The sequence below is a fragment of the Vidua chalybeata genome, chromosome 1 (genome assembly GCF_026979565.1).
Source record: "Vidua chalybeata isolate OUT-0048 chromosome 1, bVidCha1 merged haplotype, whole genome shotgun sequence".
In the NCBI taxonomy this organism is placed as follows: Eukaryota; Metazoa; Chordata; class Aves; order Passeriformes; family Viduidae; genus Vidua; species Vidua chalybeata.
Window position 1 is genome coordinate 59,518,746 of NC_071530.1, and position 14,623 is coordinate 59,533,368.

At 43.1% G+C, this 14,623-nt stretch overlaps 1 protein-coding gene across 4 annotated transcripts in view; it reads right to left on the minus strand.

Moving 5' to 3' along the window:
- NFATC1 (nuclear factor of activated T cells 1) overlaps window positions 1-14,623 on the minus strand; it is a 114,197-nt gene that overhangs the window by 83,198 nt on the left and 16,376 nt on the right. For all 4 annotated transcript variants that reach the window (XM_053946963.1, XM_053946975.1, XM_053946954.1 and 1 more), the window contains exon 3: window positions 11,675-11,834. In XM_053946963.1, coding sequence (XP_053802938.1) covers window positions 11,675-11,834 — 160 coding nt within the window. The remainder of the gene's footprint in view (window positions 1-11,674; window positions 11,835-14,623) is intronic.

Sequence of the window (14,623 nt, forward strand, 5' to 3'; positions counted from 1 at the left end):
TATATGCTAGCACATGTGCCTGCAATTGTGGTCTAAATTTGTTTGTCCCTGGAAGCTCAAGTTTGCATCTGTGGGTGGAGTTTGTGTACAAGTCTACAGCTGTATGACAGTTTGTGGTCAATAACACTCTATAAACTGTATTCAGTAACAAGATTTGAGTCTACATTGAAGAATATTATGTCATTGCAGAGTAAGAGCTGCAGCACATAAGGCCCACATAATGAAAACAATATCACTGCAAAAGAGGTGGTTGAAAATGAATTTGGAACCTATTTACAGAATTATTTCAGGATTATTAAGGATTGATTAAAAAATGGCATCTAGAATTCTTTCTTTTTATAACTGCATAATCTGAGCAATTTTATGAGTTCCTGCAGCTACGAAAGAGATTTGCATATTTTATATAGCTTTTTTAAAAATTGTGATATGACAGATATTATCTAAATATTCTTGTATATATAAACAAGGATGATCCATGCTGCACTGTGTTACAACCACACTAAATACTCTTCCCTGAAAAGGAGGTGTTACAAGATCTGAATATGATAATAATATTAATAAGACAAGGCAGGATTTTTTTGGGGTTTTGCCTTTTGTTCAACAAGTGGTATCTTCTGTGGACTTCTCCAGAAAAACCAAACTGACCCATACCAGTTACACTTCTTCAGCACTTGACAACTTTTACACACGCTATTCCTGTTCAAGTCAGTAAGAGTTTTACAGCTAAATCTACCCCTTCATGCTTTGCTGATTTTCTCTGTTGATTTTGTCCTAGAAATGCAGACACTTGGTACATGTATACAAGTGGGACTATATTAAAACCCACAGCAGGTAGAAAATAATATAGCCCAGGGAAGTTTTGTTTTTGACTCTCCTCATAATCAAAGCTATGAACAAAGCACAGTGAGGCACAGTAAATAAAGACATTTCACACAGACAAGCACGAAAATCTTCCAAAACAAAGACAATTAAATTATCTTTCAACTAAAGAACACACTGCAATGAAAGACTAAATGAGCAGTTCTAATTAAAACCATGCTGTGAATCTCCTACTTTCCACCACCAAAAAAATCAGCTAGTATTTGTGCATGTACAGCCACTCTCCAAAACCAGTCAAGCAGCTTTCCATCCAAACAATGCAAGACACAGCAACTCAGAGCTGTGAAACATATTGAAATTATTTCCATAGCAATCATAACAACAAGACGTAAGGCCAGGATATGCAGGGAGGGGGGCTGGCAGCAGGAGCTTAGCCCCTCACTGGCCCCAGTGCTTCCTGCTGTCCCTGGCATGCTGCTGGGAACACCCGCACAGCATCCATCCCCTTGCCCTGCGGCTGCATCCAGTGCCCTGCTGCCCTGTGCATCGGTGCTCGCCTTGGCAATGGTCGGTCTCATCCAAAACAGGCACCCGCATCCCTTCTGTGCCCGTACTCAGGAGCAAAGCATTCCATCCAGGCGGGTGCATGCAGGAGAGCCAAGGCTCTGCTAGTCCTAGCCGCTGGTGAGAACAAGCAGCACTGTGCAAGCCCTGCTCAAGCTTCTTAATCCTGACATGCTGCAACCATCGGATGCTCAGGTGTCTCTGCTTGCAGCGCTAAACCAAGCAGCTGCCTCAGGTGAAAATGCTAAGAGGGGGATGAAAAGTCAGGGCTAACCCTCTGTGCATGAGTTGCACTGGGGCTTCATGCACAGCTCATCTCTGAACAGCTCTCCAGAAATGAAATATGATGTGTCTCCCACTCCACTCCCTTCTAATTATTTATGTTTGTGCAGTCACGGTGTGCTGTGGGCTTCCCAGGCGAGCCACTGTCCTCCCATGGGTGCTGGGCAGAGCCGAGGGGACAGGAACGTGCAGCTTATTTAGCACAGCAAGTGTGGGTATCCATGGCCTGCACAGAACATGCATGCTGATACTGTTGTTTTCATACTGGCACAGGGACAGCAAGCAGCTAAATAGAGTAGACTTCATTGAACAGTCTAAATTGCCGACTTAGATGACATGAAGAAGGGTACAGTTTGCCCAAAGACAGAGGAAAGTAATGGGAAGATTTTGCACAATGATGGAGAGCTTGGCTCCAGTATCATCACATCTGACTTGCTATCAAGACATCCAGTAAAAGCTTCAGAGACTTCATGGCCATTAGATATGGACCGGCAAAATGGTGGCAGAACAAAAACAAGAAGCAGTCGTCCTGAGGGAGCCCAAAATCAAAGAGACTGAAGACAGAGGAAAAGGAGGATCCAGTTAGTAGCATTCATCTGAAAACCATCAAAATGAAGTAGCAATATACAGGGAATCTGCAACTGCTGCCCAAAAAGCATCAGATTTTTAAGTGGGAAAACCTAGTAGGTCTCCTGAAAAGTAGCAAAGAGGCCTGCAAGAACAGAATGCAGCTACTGCAACTTGCTCCCCTTTATCATGCTATTTTTGGGCAGTTCGCAGCCCCACCCAGCCTGACACCCAATCTCTTTTAACACCCGTGGCAAGGCAGCAAAAATGTCTTACGCTAGATTTTGCAGCTGAGTAACCTGAGTGGCAATACGTTGCACAATTAATTGCCAGTTAATCAATGTATACTTACTTGATAGAAAGCTTAAGTACATATTCAACATTTAATCCAACTTTATGAAAGTTTAAGGACATATTTAAGTACTTGGTTTCACTGCAATAGATCAGTGCTCCGCCTCTCAAACATTCATTCCCCTTCTCATTACACAGAACTGGACAGTAGTACTTCTACATGAGCAGGATTGCAAGTGGCAAGGAAGCAGTTCTCTTTCTTGTGACGACTGTGGATTTTTGCCAGGATTCACATTTGGCTGTGACACCACGTTATCAGTGTCCTAAAGAGTAAAACTCATTGAGGAACACTCCAGAGTCTGCAACTCCCCAAAATGTACCCACACTGTGCCTGCAAGTGCTGTTTACTGCATTTGAAACCTAGGCAGCAGACTTTTAAATCCCAGTGTGCATAACATCTGCATGCAAACCAAAAGCAGGAGTTCCCCTGCTTTATTGGGTATTGAAACATTAAAAACAGGTGTTTAAAAAGTGCATTGCAAATCTGTCTGCAACCTATATTATTTTTACCATGTGTAAGTAAACTGATCACTAGCATGTTTCAACTGTTTCAGTGAAAATATGCAACTCCTGCTAAATTATTTCTTAAACATATGGAGGGAGGAGAAAGTTTATTTGATTTCACTGCACTGACAGCATGCAAAAAATTTTATTTCTGTGTATGTATACAGCAGATGCTGTAATGCCCTTTCATGGCATGTATCAAAGAAGATCTCAAGCTATTCTTCACAACAAAAGAAATTATACACCTCTGCTCATAAAGGAAGATGCAATGTACTTTGAGAGAGCATCTGAGTAATTGGACACCATATTTTCCACTGCTTCAGCCTGTAAGTTGAAATAATGACTAATTAAAATAGAAAATCTATATTATAACCATATATACTGATATTCCAGATCACAAAGTGTGTTACAGATGTAATTTTTTACTCTTCTTATATATAAAAATTAGAAAGTATACAACCAGAAATTCCATTGGAGTTAGGTTGGTGTGAAAGGGATCTGAAATATGAACTGGCCCCCAGTATATCTTGATACAGAATGCAGGCAACATAATTTTCATGATATATGTTTTATGTAATTTGGAGTACCAAGAAAAAAAAATTTGTTTCCACTGAGATATTACTTTTAGGAATAGAGGACAGGTGTCTAGTTCCTAAAGTAGACTTGTAAAAAATTAATCGCCTGCCTCATGCAGGTTAGCAGTATTTGGCAGGTAGGTTAGCTCAGCTCATAATGAAGCATCTGGCTTCTGGTAAAGCTGCATTTTAATTTTAACTGTGTTTCATTTCAGATTTTGGGTGCATGTTAACATGCAATAATCTGGCAAGTCTGGAGCAGATTTGCTGATTGATAACTTTGGTGTAGGTCTTCTCAACTGCAACCAAAACTAAGTCAAGTGACAACTGTGGCTCATGCCCAGACCACAGCCTCACATATCACCTGAACCTCCATGAAAAGCTGCTTTAAATCCACTTGTCAACACCTCACTCATCCAGTCTTATTTTCCCAAAAATTGCTAAACTAAGAGTCAGCAAACCCCTAATCATGTGCTTGAATTAAGCAGGCTAAACTGTCTGACTTCAGGAGTATCCCAATATGGCTTTGAAGGTATTTTGGTTTGAGTTTGGGGTTTTTTTGTTTTTGTTTTTGTTTTTTTTTTTTTTTTTAATTTGAGGTCTGCAAGCAAAAGATCTACCCATGTTGTGTTTTTCCTTAGAAAAGTGGGTAGCCATTTCTAGCACTACTGGTAGTCTCTGCCTTCTGATTCTGTGACAGCGCAAGAGACATGGTATCTGCAACTTTTAGCAGGAGTGATACAATATTAAGCACAGGACGAAAAGGATGGAATGGGCAAGAAAAAGTATCACACTCTAACAGTCAAGGATGAATCCTGATTCCTTGCTGAAAAGTAATAATACTCATTTTAGAAGTATGCTTCCAAAATGACAATGAATCACCCTTTTAGACCACATGCAGAAAAAACCCTCTGTCCACAATGAAAACAGTTCACCGAGTTAAAAGAATGCAGCACAAGGCGTGAGGAAAAGTAAATCAGACAGGAATCAGAGAGGACTACTACACTTATATTCTGCCTTTCTTGACCTTGCAGAGACTTCTATCACACTGGTTGTAGATGCTCAGGGGGGCATGTGCTGCTGGTTACCAAAACCAGCCTGACGGCTCTGTGAGCAGTGCTGGAGGTAAAAATGACTCCTCTGCTACCTCTCGAATCTAGAAGGTCTTTGCCATATCAACTGCCCCCAGAGGACAGCTAGAAGATAGCCCACACAGTGACAGCAATGCCACTGACTCCCTTATTGCAAAGAAGAAGACAAAAAGGAAACCAGGAGAGGCCAATGAAAAGGACAATCGGGAGCTGATGTCATGATCCCCTTTCCCAAGGGAATGGAGACAGCACCAGCAGAGGAATGTGAAGGCTTTCCATCTTCTCCTCCCTCAAGGCTATAACCAGCTTCTGCTTTGCCTGCAGCCACTGAGTCCAAACTGAAGGCAAACCTAGGGCTGAAGTCTTCAGGCTGGAAAGCCAGATTGAACATCTCAGCATCCTAACAGCCAGGATATGTACTGCAGCATCCATCATGCTGAGTGTGGGTGAGGTATCATTTTTAACAGAGAGCAGAGTGCATCCCCCAAGTACTGGCTGATGGAAACTTAATTTTTCTTTGTAAAGGGCCGTTGCACCAAACAGCAGAGGCCTGTCCCCAGGATGGCTCATAAATCAGAATTGAAGTTGCATTTTCAGGGTCATGAAATCTTCTCCAGCTGACAGCAGCACACTTTCCAGGATGGCTCCCTTCTGGACTTACCCCTCCTCAGGGGTAAGGGCCACAAGCTAGTGATACAGCTGTGCTTGTGGAGCTACTCTGTGGGACCAACTTCATGTGAACCCCAAAAATGAGAAACTTTCTCCTTTCCAAAATACACTCTCCTAATTAAAAAAAACCCCAGCAACGGTGATTGAAAAGCTTTCAATAACCATTCTTCCATTTGCTGGTTTTATAGAAGCAATAGCAGCTTTAAAACATCTGCCAAATCATTCTATTTTTCAGTTTTGATGATCTGTCTGCTAGTTTGAGGTTTTGCTTTAACTATACAGATGCAAGAAGTGAGAAAGCTGTTCAGCTCAGATTTACTCTTAAGAAGTACCAGCTGTCTAAAACAAGGCTATAAAGTGTAGGTTCCCTGTCTGGTTTGTTGTGTGATTGCATGGCTTTGTGCTATTAATTGCAACCTGGCTAACAGGTGCTTGCCAATATCTTTATATGCCCACCATAAGGAAGGATTATATTTCCATCTGATCAAAGGGGTGATTCTGCCTTCTAAAAAGAAGTTAAGAGTAGCACAGAGAGGAAGTCCACCGTGGCATGATGAGTTGAATCACCGCTTACTAATGAGAATATGCCCTCTGCTCTGCCCCAATATACCCAGAGAGGGAAGGGGAAAGCACCTAACACTATTTTTTCCACATCCTCTCCTCTTGCTCAGGTGTCAGATGGCCATGAGCTGGACCCACAAGGGACTGTTTTTTCTTTCTAATTCCCTTGACTCACTCAGCAATGGTGGCAGCTCTCTTGTTTAAAACAAGCTTGCAGCAGTGGGGACCCCTACTAAAAAAAGCACTTATGAACACACTGCAGGTCCCATATAATGGGACTTGCCAAAGGTTCACTCTTGCTATGCAGCAGCAGGGCATTGCTGCAAAGAACTTCCCTGTCTGGAAGAGCCTTCCTCTTGGCTTCCTTATACCTTCATCTTCTTTCTATCATCAGTAATGAACACCTCTTTCCAGTCTTTTTAGCTCTTCAGTTCTCTCTTGTTCCCATGTAGCCTTCTGGTTATCACAGGACTGTCTGACCTCACATTGTTGGCTGTGTATGAAGCCATGTGTATGAGAGGCGCTGATCAGAGTGTGACGGCCCCTGAAGTTACACTGCTTTGTCAACCAGGTTTTCTATCCCCCAAGGGGTTTGCAAAAGGTATTCATTGCTTATAGGTCTGAAGATGAAAGGGTTCTGGCAGATACCTGTGGTGGCCAGCACCTGCACTCGGACTTTGTGCTTGTTAACCAAAGGCAACAAAACCAACTGATCCATGGGAAGAAAACAATAAGACACTCCATGTGTTGCTGAGGTGCACAAATAACTCAGGGGCATGTTGGTGCCTAATTATGGTGATCTGGAGATGTACAAAAAATACCGAGGCAGTGACTGCCATAGAGGAGAGTATGACACTTGTTAGTCATAAGGGGATTTAAAAATCCCAATGTATGCCTCAAGGCCTTTGAAAATCAGACCTGAAATGCCTACTTGAGATCTTGTCAAGAAAGGACACAGATGACTTTTGAGCAAATCTCCTAGCATAAACAACATTCTGACTATGTAAATCAGCAGACAAATCATTGTGTTTTGCCTGTAAAATGAGGGAGTTCCAACTATTCAGTTCCGCACAGGTTCAGATGAAATTTTGTGTTGGAGCACAGGAGCTAAACTCAACGTCTACCCTCTCACTCTTCACTCTAAGAGGTACAATGAAAGGCAAGGCAGCATTCATTGTATATTCCATAATAACTTAATTTTTCAAGAGGAAAACAAATTCTATATAGTACTGATTACTTAGATAAAAAGGAAAATCCCTACAACTCATTTTCTTTCCTTTTTCTAGCCAATTTATCTACTTCATGTCAAGAGTGATCTTGAAGATAATTCATGGCATATTTTGTGTCAAAAAGTTTAATTATAGTCATGGCTTTAAAAGTGCTTACTAGACTACATCTGTGCATTTGAATATTTTCTTTCACCATTGAGTACAATCTTCTATGGGAGTACATCATGCCCTTTAATTAAACATTCTTGAGTATTTGGATTTTATCTCATAGATACACCACACCCTGCTTGTAAAAATTCCATCTCAGGCAGTCAAAGTGCTTGACTTATTTCAAAGATGAGTTATTAATTAGAATATCTACAGACCACGTATTTATAATCTGGTTCCATCCCTCCCTGGGGAGCCCAAACTTTTATCTGCTAGATTACTTACCTGCAGCTGAAACAGAACCATCACTGGCTGGAATGCACACCCCATCTTGTGCAACTCCTCACCACTACTCTCAAATGAAGAATTGTCAGATAGGTCCAAATGGAGAACATTTTTAAGGTGTTCTAGATGCAAACCCCTAGAATTAAATTCACCTCACTTAATATGTGTCTGTAGCTATGTAATGCTGTGGCTTTCCTAACTAACCCATTCACTTAGTTTTGCGTTGTTTGAAAAATTCTCACCTGAGCCACGAACTCTTGAGAAGGAGTAGGTGCCAGCAGGATGCTAACAAGACAGGATTTTGCTCCTCAGAGTGGTCCCAGGTTTAACGGTCACCTGACACAATATACAGCTTCCCAATGCCTGCTGCCAGCCAGGGCACCATCCCTGTTCTGACTCAGAGGTGGGAGTACTCCAGTCTAAAATCACCAAAGGCAACAGCAACTCACAAAATACTTCTCCAAGCCAAGGGGTGAAAGCCAGTGCCAGGCGTGAGCTCACCAGCACCGCTCCCCAGCACCACTTGCTTGCCAATCCTCTGCGGCATTTTTAGCTCACCAGGCGTGCCGGCTCATCCCACTCTCCAAACGTTTAGCAATCCGGAGCAGCAATAACTTGGATCTGCCATGGCAGCCAAACATCCAAACAGGCAAAAGCAAAATGTGAGAGAGAGGAATATTGTGTTAGCAGGCTCATGAGCCCTCACAGGCAACTTGAAGTGCTCCAAACCATATCGTTCCTAAGTGAAGTGGGAAAGGTGCTGCCATTCCACAGAAGGAAATCCACAGGGAATCCTGCTGGCTGAAATACGCCTGGGAGATGGCCCACAGGAGCTTCCAGTGAGCAAGTCCCATACATGATTCAGAGATGATAAGGAGCAAGTGGTAGACAGGACTGCTGCCACAGGCAGCTCCCAGCATGCACTAGGCTTGCCTTTGCATGGGTCAGTATGAGCTCCTCTGGCAGCCTGCTATGCTCAGCTTTGCCTGCCTCTCCCCATGTTCAGGTTTGGGAGAGAAAAGCAGCCTCATACAGTGGTGGCATTGCGCACAGTGCCAGCTCCTCAGCTATACATGGGGCCCTCTCCAGCTACACAGAAAATCACCAGCCTAGAGGAGCCAAGGAAAAAAATTGGCCTCCAAGCTTGGGCTTTGTGTCATACCCATGAGAGACTCCTGCCCTCCTATGCTACTGCTCTCCTCATCCAGCATGCTTGCCTGAGAAACCTTTGATCTTCAGACATTCCACCTCCTAAAAGAAGAGACGGATCAGCAGCAAGGAAGCTAATGCTGCCCAGGAAAAATAGATAAACCTGCTCTGGCTGCAGAGAAAGCAACCTCCTGGCAATTTTGCTTGGGAACCATGCCATGAACAGTGGATGTTTTTTGGATTTATTTCTCCTCTGCCTTAGCACGCCCAATTTGCGGAGGTATTAATGTGAGAACATCTCCTACTTTGGGAAGCAAGATGCCAATGAGAGGGGGTTTGAAACAAAGAGAGAGAAACAAAGAGAGAGAAAAACTGAGAGAGGAAAGAGACCTCATCCACATTTTCTTCTTGTTGAAGATAAAGGGGGAAGAGCTTTAACAACAGCAGAATGAAAGCAAGTTTCCCCAAAGTACTGACAGAAGAAAGACCTGACTGTCAACATGGGAAAAATGTAACAGAAAAGGGTAGTACAAGAGGTCAAAGCAGTTTTATGAGAGTTTTCCCTGAGTCAACAGAATAGAAAACACTAGAAATATTAAAGAGCAAAAATCTTGTTCCAAAATCTCTCTCCTGAAGACACTCAGATTCTGTTTGACCTTACATCTGGGGTTGACCTTCAAAACTTGAGCTCCTTTCTGTGTAACCCAGTGGGATGAATCAAACCTGACCCAAACAGCTGCAACATCTGGAAATATGTTGATGCTTCAGAGATGCATTTTTCAGGTTTTGCCAGTCACCAATTTAACAGAAATTACTCCCTAGATTTCCTTCTCTTCCATCTATTTGTACCTGAAAAACTTTCATTTTTCAGGTACTTCTTTATTTGTAAGTACTTACTATTTGTCTTACAAAAATTATTTATAAACACTTCCTTTCTTTTTAGAAGTACTTTCAATCCACACATCTATTCAACTCTAGTCTAAGTCAGAGCTTTTATGCATTTCTTCAAACAGATAACTGACCATGATGGCAATGTCAGCTCAAAAAAGCTTTTTCTGCACCTATTTATGTTTCTATTATATTGGAGAAACGGATTTTTGGGTTGTAATAAAAGGACTGAAAAATACATTAATCCTTATTAAGCCGGTAGAGCCAATTGACAGGGCTGGGACTGTCTGCTTTCTCCCCTTTCCCTTCATGGCCTTCCGTAATCTCCTCTCCTCTCCTCTCCCTTTCCCTCTCCCTCTCCCTCTCCCTCTCCCTCTCCCTCTCCCTCTCCCTCTCCCTCTCTCTCTCCCTCTCCTCTCCTCTCCCTCTCCCTCTCCCTCTCCCTCTCCCTCTCCCTCTCCCTCTCCCTCTCCCTCTCCCTCTCCCTCTCCCTCTCCCTCTCCTCTCCTCTCCCTCATTTGTGTTTGGAAGCAGCATGCTCCCTCCTGACAGTCTGGGACAGGGGATGAGAGGGGAAATGTCTGGACATATTTAGTCCAATTAAATGTTGGCATCACATTCAGTCTTTCCAAAATGCACGTAAGAAACTTTAAGTGCTAAGCTGGCCTTTGCAAATTGATACATCCCCATTTGCATTTCCTTGCATCAAGCCACAAACAGAGTAGGCATTAATTGTAAACAAGCATGTCTGCCACATGCCCCTCTTTAATATCATTCACAAATGTTCTGCTAAAACCTTTCAACTTCCCACAGACAGCTTCCATAATCCCATGTCACTGACAAGTTCTGGCAGAGCTAAAGTGTGTTTGCTGATGACAACTCCCCTCACTTTCCTTTTCCAGCTGTGGCAGCAGCACACATTTACACAGCAGCATTCTCTGCCCAGTGTCATCCCAGCCTCCCACCGTTCCTTCCACAGACGTGTTTGCTAACAGGGGCTTACAGCAAATAAACAAACATGCACAGCCCTGCATGTGTGGTCCGTACATCATCTTGAACCATCTGGGCTTTCAACAAGCCACTGCTCCCGCAGCACGGCTCGTGGCACAAGCGCAAGCAGTGTGAGCATGGCAGCAGTGCCCTGGCATCCATGAGCCCTGTGGCATCCGGGCAGCGATAAAACCTGGGCTCTGCTGCACAGAGGGTCACAGCCCTTGTGAGTAGCACTGGGAGTTTAACTGCTGGGTGAGAAAGCAGCAACTGAGGAAGGACAGGCACTGTCTCCCACTACTTTTTCTCTTTTTGTTTTAAACAACCAAACTTTGTTCTTCCTACTCCTGAGCAAAGCCCTTTAAAAATGAATGAGACTACTCATATAAGCAAATTAAGGGTCAGTTTAGAGTGTTATTAAATTAAATGCTTTATACAGAGTAATTAAAGAGCTTGGTGGACTTAATGAAACTAGATTCAGATCTCAGATGCTTTCCAGAGCAGCTGGAAGGGTTTTAGAAATTGAACAGAAGAAACTCTAAAAGCCTTTGCTCAGAACTCACTGCAACATCCAAACCAGCGACATACTTCTACTTCACTGCTACAGCTCTGCACTCCAACATGCATTCACAGTTCTGATTAGATCCAACTGCCAGTTAAGGACTAAATGTACTGAGGCACGTCCCCAGCTGATTTCAGTATGAACTGCATGTCTGGAGTCTGACTGCACAAATAGGTCCATGGTCACCACTTGCCAGCCGAACACTCACTGAGCCCTACACGGACAGAGCAGCAATCCACCCTGTATTCACATTGCTCTTGCATTATTTTCACCAAAGGCTTGGTCCACTCAGTTTAAAATACGCTCTAAGGAGTGGTCACGTGCAGGAATTTCTGAGGACAGGAAAAATCTCCCATTACCTTTTGGTTTTAGAGAAGAAATGGCGCTCGCCACAGAGCACTGAGATAAACAACCTGTGCTGCTTGTTACATGGCTTGGTACCTGCACAATGGGGTGCCCCCCCGCAGATGCTTTCACAGCCCCTCGACTGCCTTCTGTCTCGTAATGAGCTCGGTGGTGGGATTTTGGCTGCACTTCGATGCGCAGTTCGTAAGGTCCTGAGTGAGATGGCAGCTGCCAATCCAGAGCAGGCAGGGATGGGCTACAATGGAAAGGAAAACAAATTAAAAATTAACATCAAGTACACTATTATAAACCACAAGCAGCTAGCACTATTACTTTAGACACTGTCTTGCAGTTCATCCTTCACCATCTTACAGTTAAAATTTAATCTATAAGGATAATATCATGACATAAGTAATTTAGAAGGTATTGACTATTTTAGGAAGATTTACACATCGAGCATATCTGTTGGCTCAGATGCTATCTGATTTGTATCCAAAATTAAAATTTTTTAAGACACAGATTACAAATACCTTATATATTAACTCTCAAAGCAAATTAAAAAAGGCAGAAAGACACGGGGGAGTTTTAGGATGACAATTTCTGCTGTGAAAGTGAATGCCAAACTAGTTTGGCATTTAATGAATCTAATGGGTTTCAACAAATCTGCTCTGTTTACAGGGAGTGGAAAGAAGAAAAAAAAAGCCATTTCCCTGCTTCATTCCCAACACAAAGCATGTCTGACAGCCTTGAAGCAAAGCTGATCTCTTTTGGGTTAATGCACAGCAAAGGAGAAAGATCTGAAGTCAGAACTTGCTTATGATGGTGATGAGCAAGCCTGCAGAAAATGCAGCTCACTCTTCTGGCTCAACACTGACTCTACAATTAACTAAAATACAAAAATACTAAGGACCTATTGCCATCAAGCATCCCGACAGCATGCAGTGGTGGGAAAGTGGCATTATTAGAAACCCTCTTCCAGTATAGAACCACACTTGAAAATAGCTGGAAGACCTCTAAGAAATGCCAAGTTGATGCTTTGAAAGAAAAGAAACAAGGACAGTAGAAACAGCAGCCCTGAGACAGACTTATTAATCTTAAAATTGAAGCAATAAGCTTTACAGTTAAAATGCAAATTTCATGTCCACTCTATATTCTTTCCTTTGGTGAATTTTCTTCACTGAGTGTCCTTCAAAAGTCTTTACAAGTAGTTAAACAGCACAACTGCAACACACTCCCCTGCCCTTTTATGTGAAACTTTATTACTTCTCCCATCAACCTGGAGAAGACAACCAGCAAGCAGAAAATCATGGCCCTTTGTAGGTGCCGTGGGCCAGGGCTCCCTGGCACTGTGAGAGGATTTGTGCCACCACAGCCTGCAGGTTAGAGCTCACCAGCTCTCCCCAGCCTGCAAGGAGGCTGGGAACTGGGGATTTACTGGATCCTTGCCTCACTGCTGCAGCCCAGGAGCTAGGACACTCTGAGCAGCAGGGATCACAGCTGAAAACTTTCCCTGTGAGCTGCCTGAAGAGGAAAGGATGTGCAAGAGCTTCCACACTGGATGCATATACTACAAACACATGTTCAGTTGGAGGCTGAATACATCCCAGTCATCCAAACTCAGTGCTCTTGTGGCTTCTCAGGCATTACAGCTCTCAGCAGCCTTCTTGGCTCCACTGCAGGACAGGACTTTTACCACTAGCACAGGCACTCTTTTGCTTTGCCTTTTGGGCTTTTGTGAGTGCTTACCCAGCCCTGTATCACGAGCATATTGAACTCCTATCTGTTACTGCCTGTGTGTGTATGTACTGCTGAAACCTCAGGTAGTGCTAAGTTTCCCTACATTATTTTTCTTCATTCTTTACAAGTCTGAGCCATGTATCTGCATGGACACACTATACACATTACAGGGGTCAGCTGGAGCCACCAAGTCCCATCCTGGGTTAGGACCAGGATCACCTTTGCTTCCTGGGGCACCTACTCCAGGACAGCTCAGTGGCAAGTTGCAGGCTCCAAACATCAAGTTATTCTGCTCTCCAGCCTTCAGGACATGGAGCCCAATAACAGAAAGGAAGAGAAGTATCCATCCTAGCTCACCCTAAGTGGAAGCTTATCTAAAAGAAAGAGGTTGTCTCTGCAGATTCTGAGCTTCCATGAACATCTGGAGTCAGGAGAAGCCAGTCTCCTCTGGCTCTCCACTGGCAAGATCCTGCCAGGGACAAACTCTGAATTTTCTTTCTGCCCCTCCAGACATGGAAACCCCTGACTCAGCTACAGGCAGGATGTTGTACCTTCTGAGCTCCTGTGCAAGCCTTTCTCCCAAAATGGCCAGGGCCCACTCTGGAGGTGAGGGGAAGCTCTTCTGCTACTACACACTCATATAAGGAACAAGGAGACAGCAGAAAATTACAGACAGATGGCCATTGTATGTAGCCACTGCTCTTTGCCTACCACTTTAGGTACACATATTTTAGTCTGAAAAAAAAAATCTGGATGAAGCATATTTGAGTAATGATAAATGACAAAGAGTAGAGCAAAACAGCTGTGTCTCTCCTGGTGATGATCAGCACACATTTTTAAACAGATGTTTCTGGTTTGAAGTAAATTCTTACTTGATGGATTTTTTTTCTGAGGGTACAACATCTATCAGATTAGAAATTTTTAACACTTAACTAAAAAGGAGAACTCTGACTGACAGCATGTAGCCCTGTGAAGAAGTTGGGCTTTTTTAAAGATATATAGAAGTCATAGTTTTGTAATTAATGACATCTCTTTGAAAAAAAAAGAACCAAAGAAAAAACACACAACCCTCCCCCCTCCCCCTTTCAAATCAGCACCTGAAAATGTTAGTATAATTAAGTTGTAAAATCCATGTTCTCAAATAAAGTATGAAAACAAAAATACGGTTTGCTGTTAACCTCAAATCTACAATCAAAATTCCAAAGCACCACCTGCCAAATTATAAATTGACAAATAAAGGGAGTTTTCCTGATAAAGGAAGCAAAGTGATGCATTTAGCAGTGTCATGGACTGGGGCTGTCAAAGCTA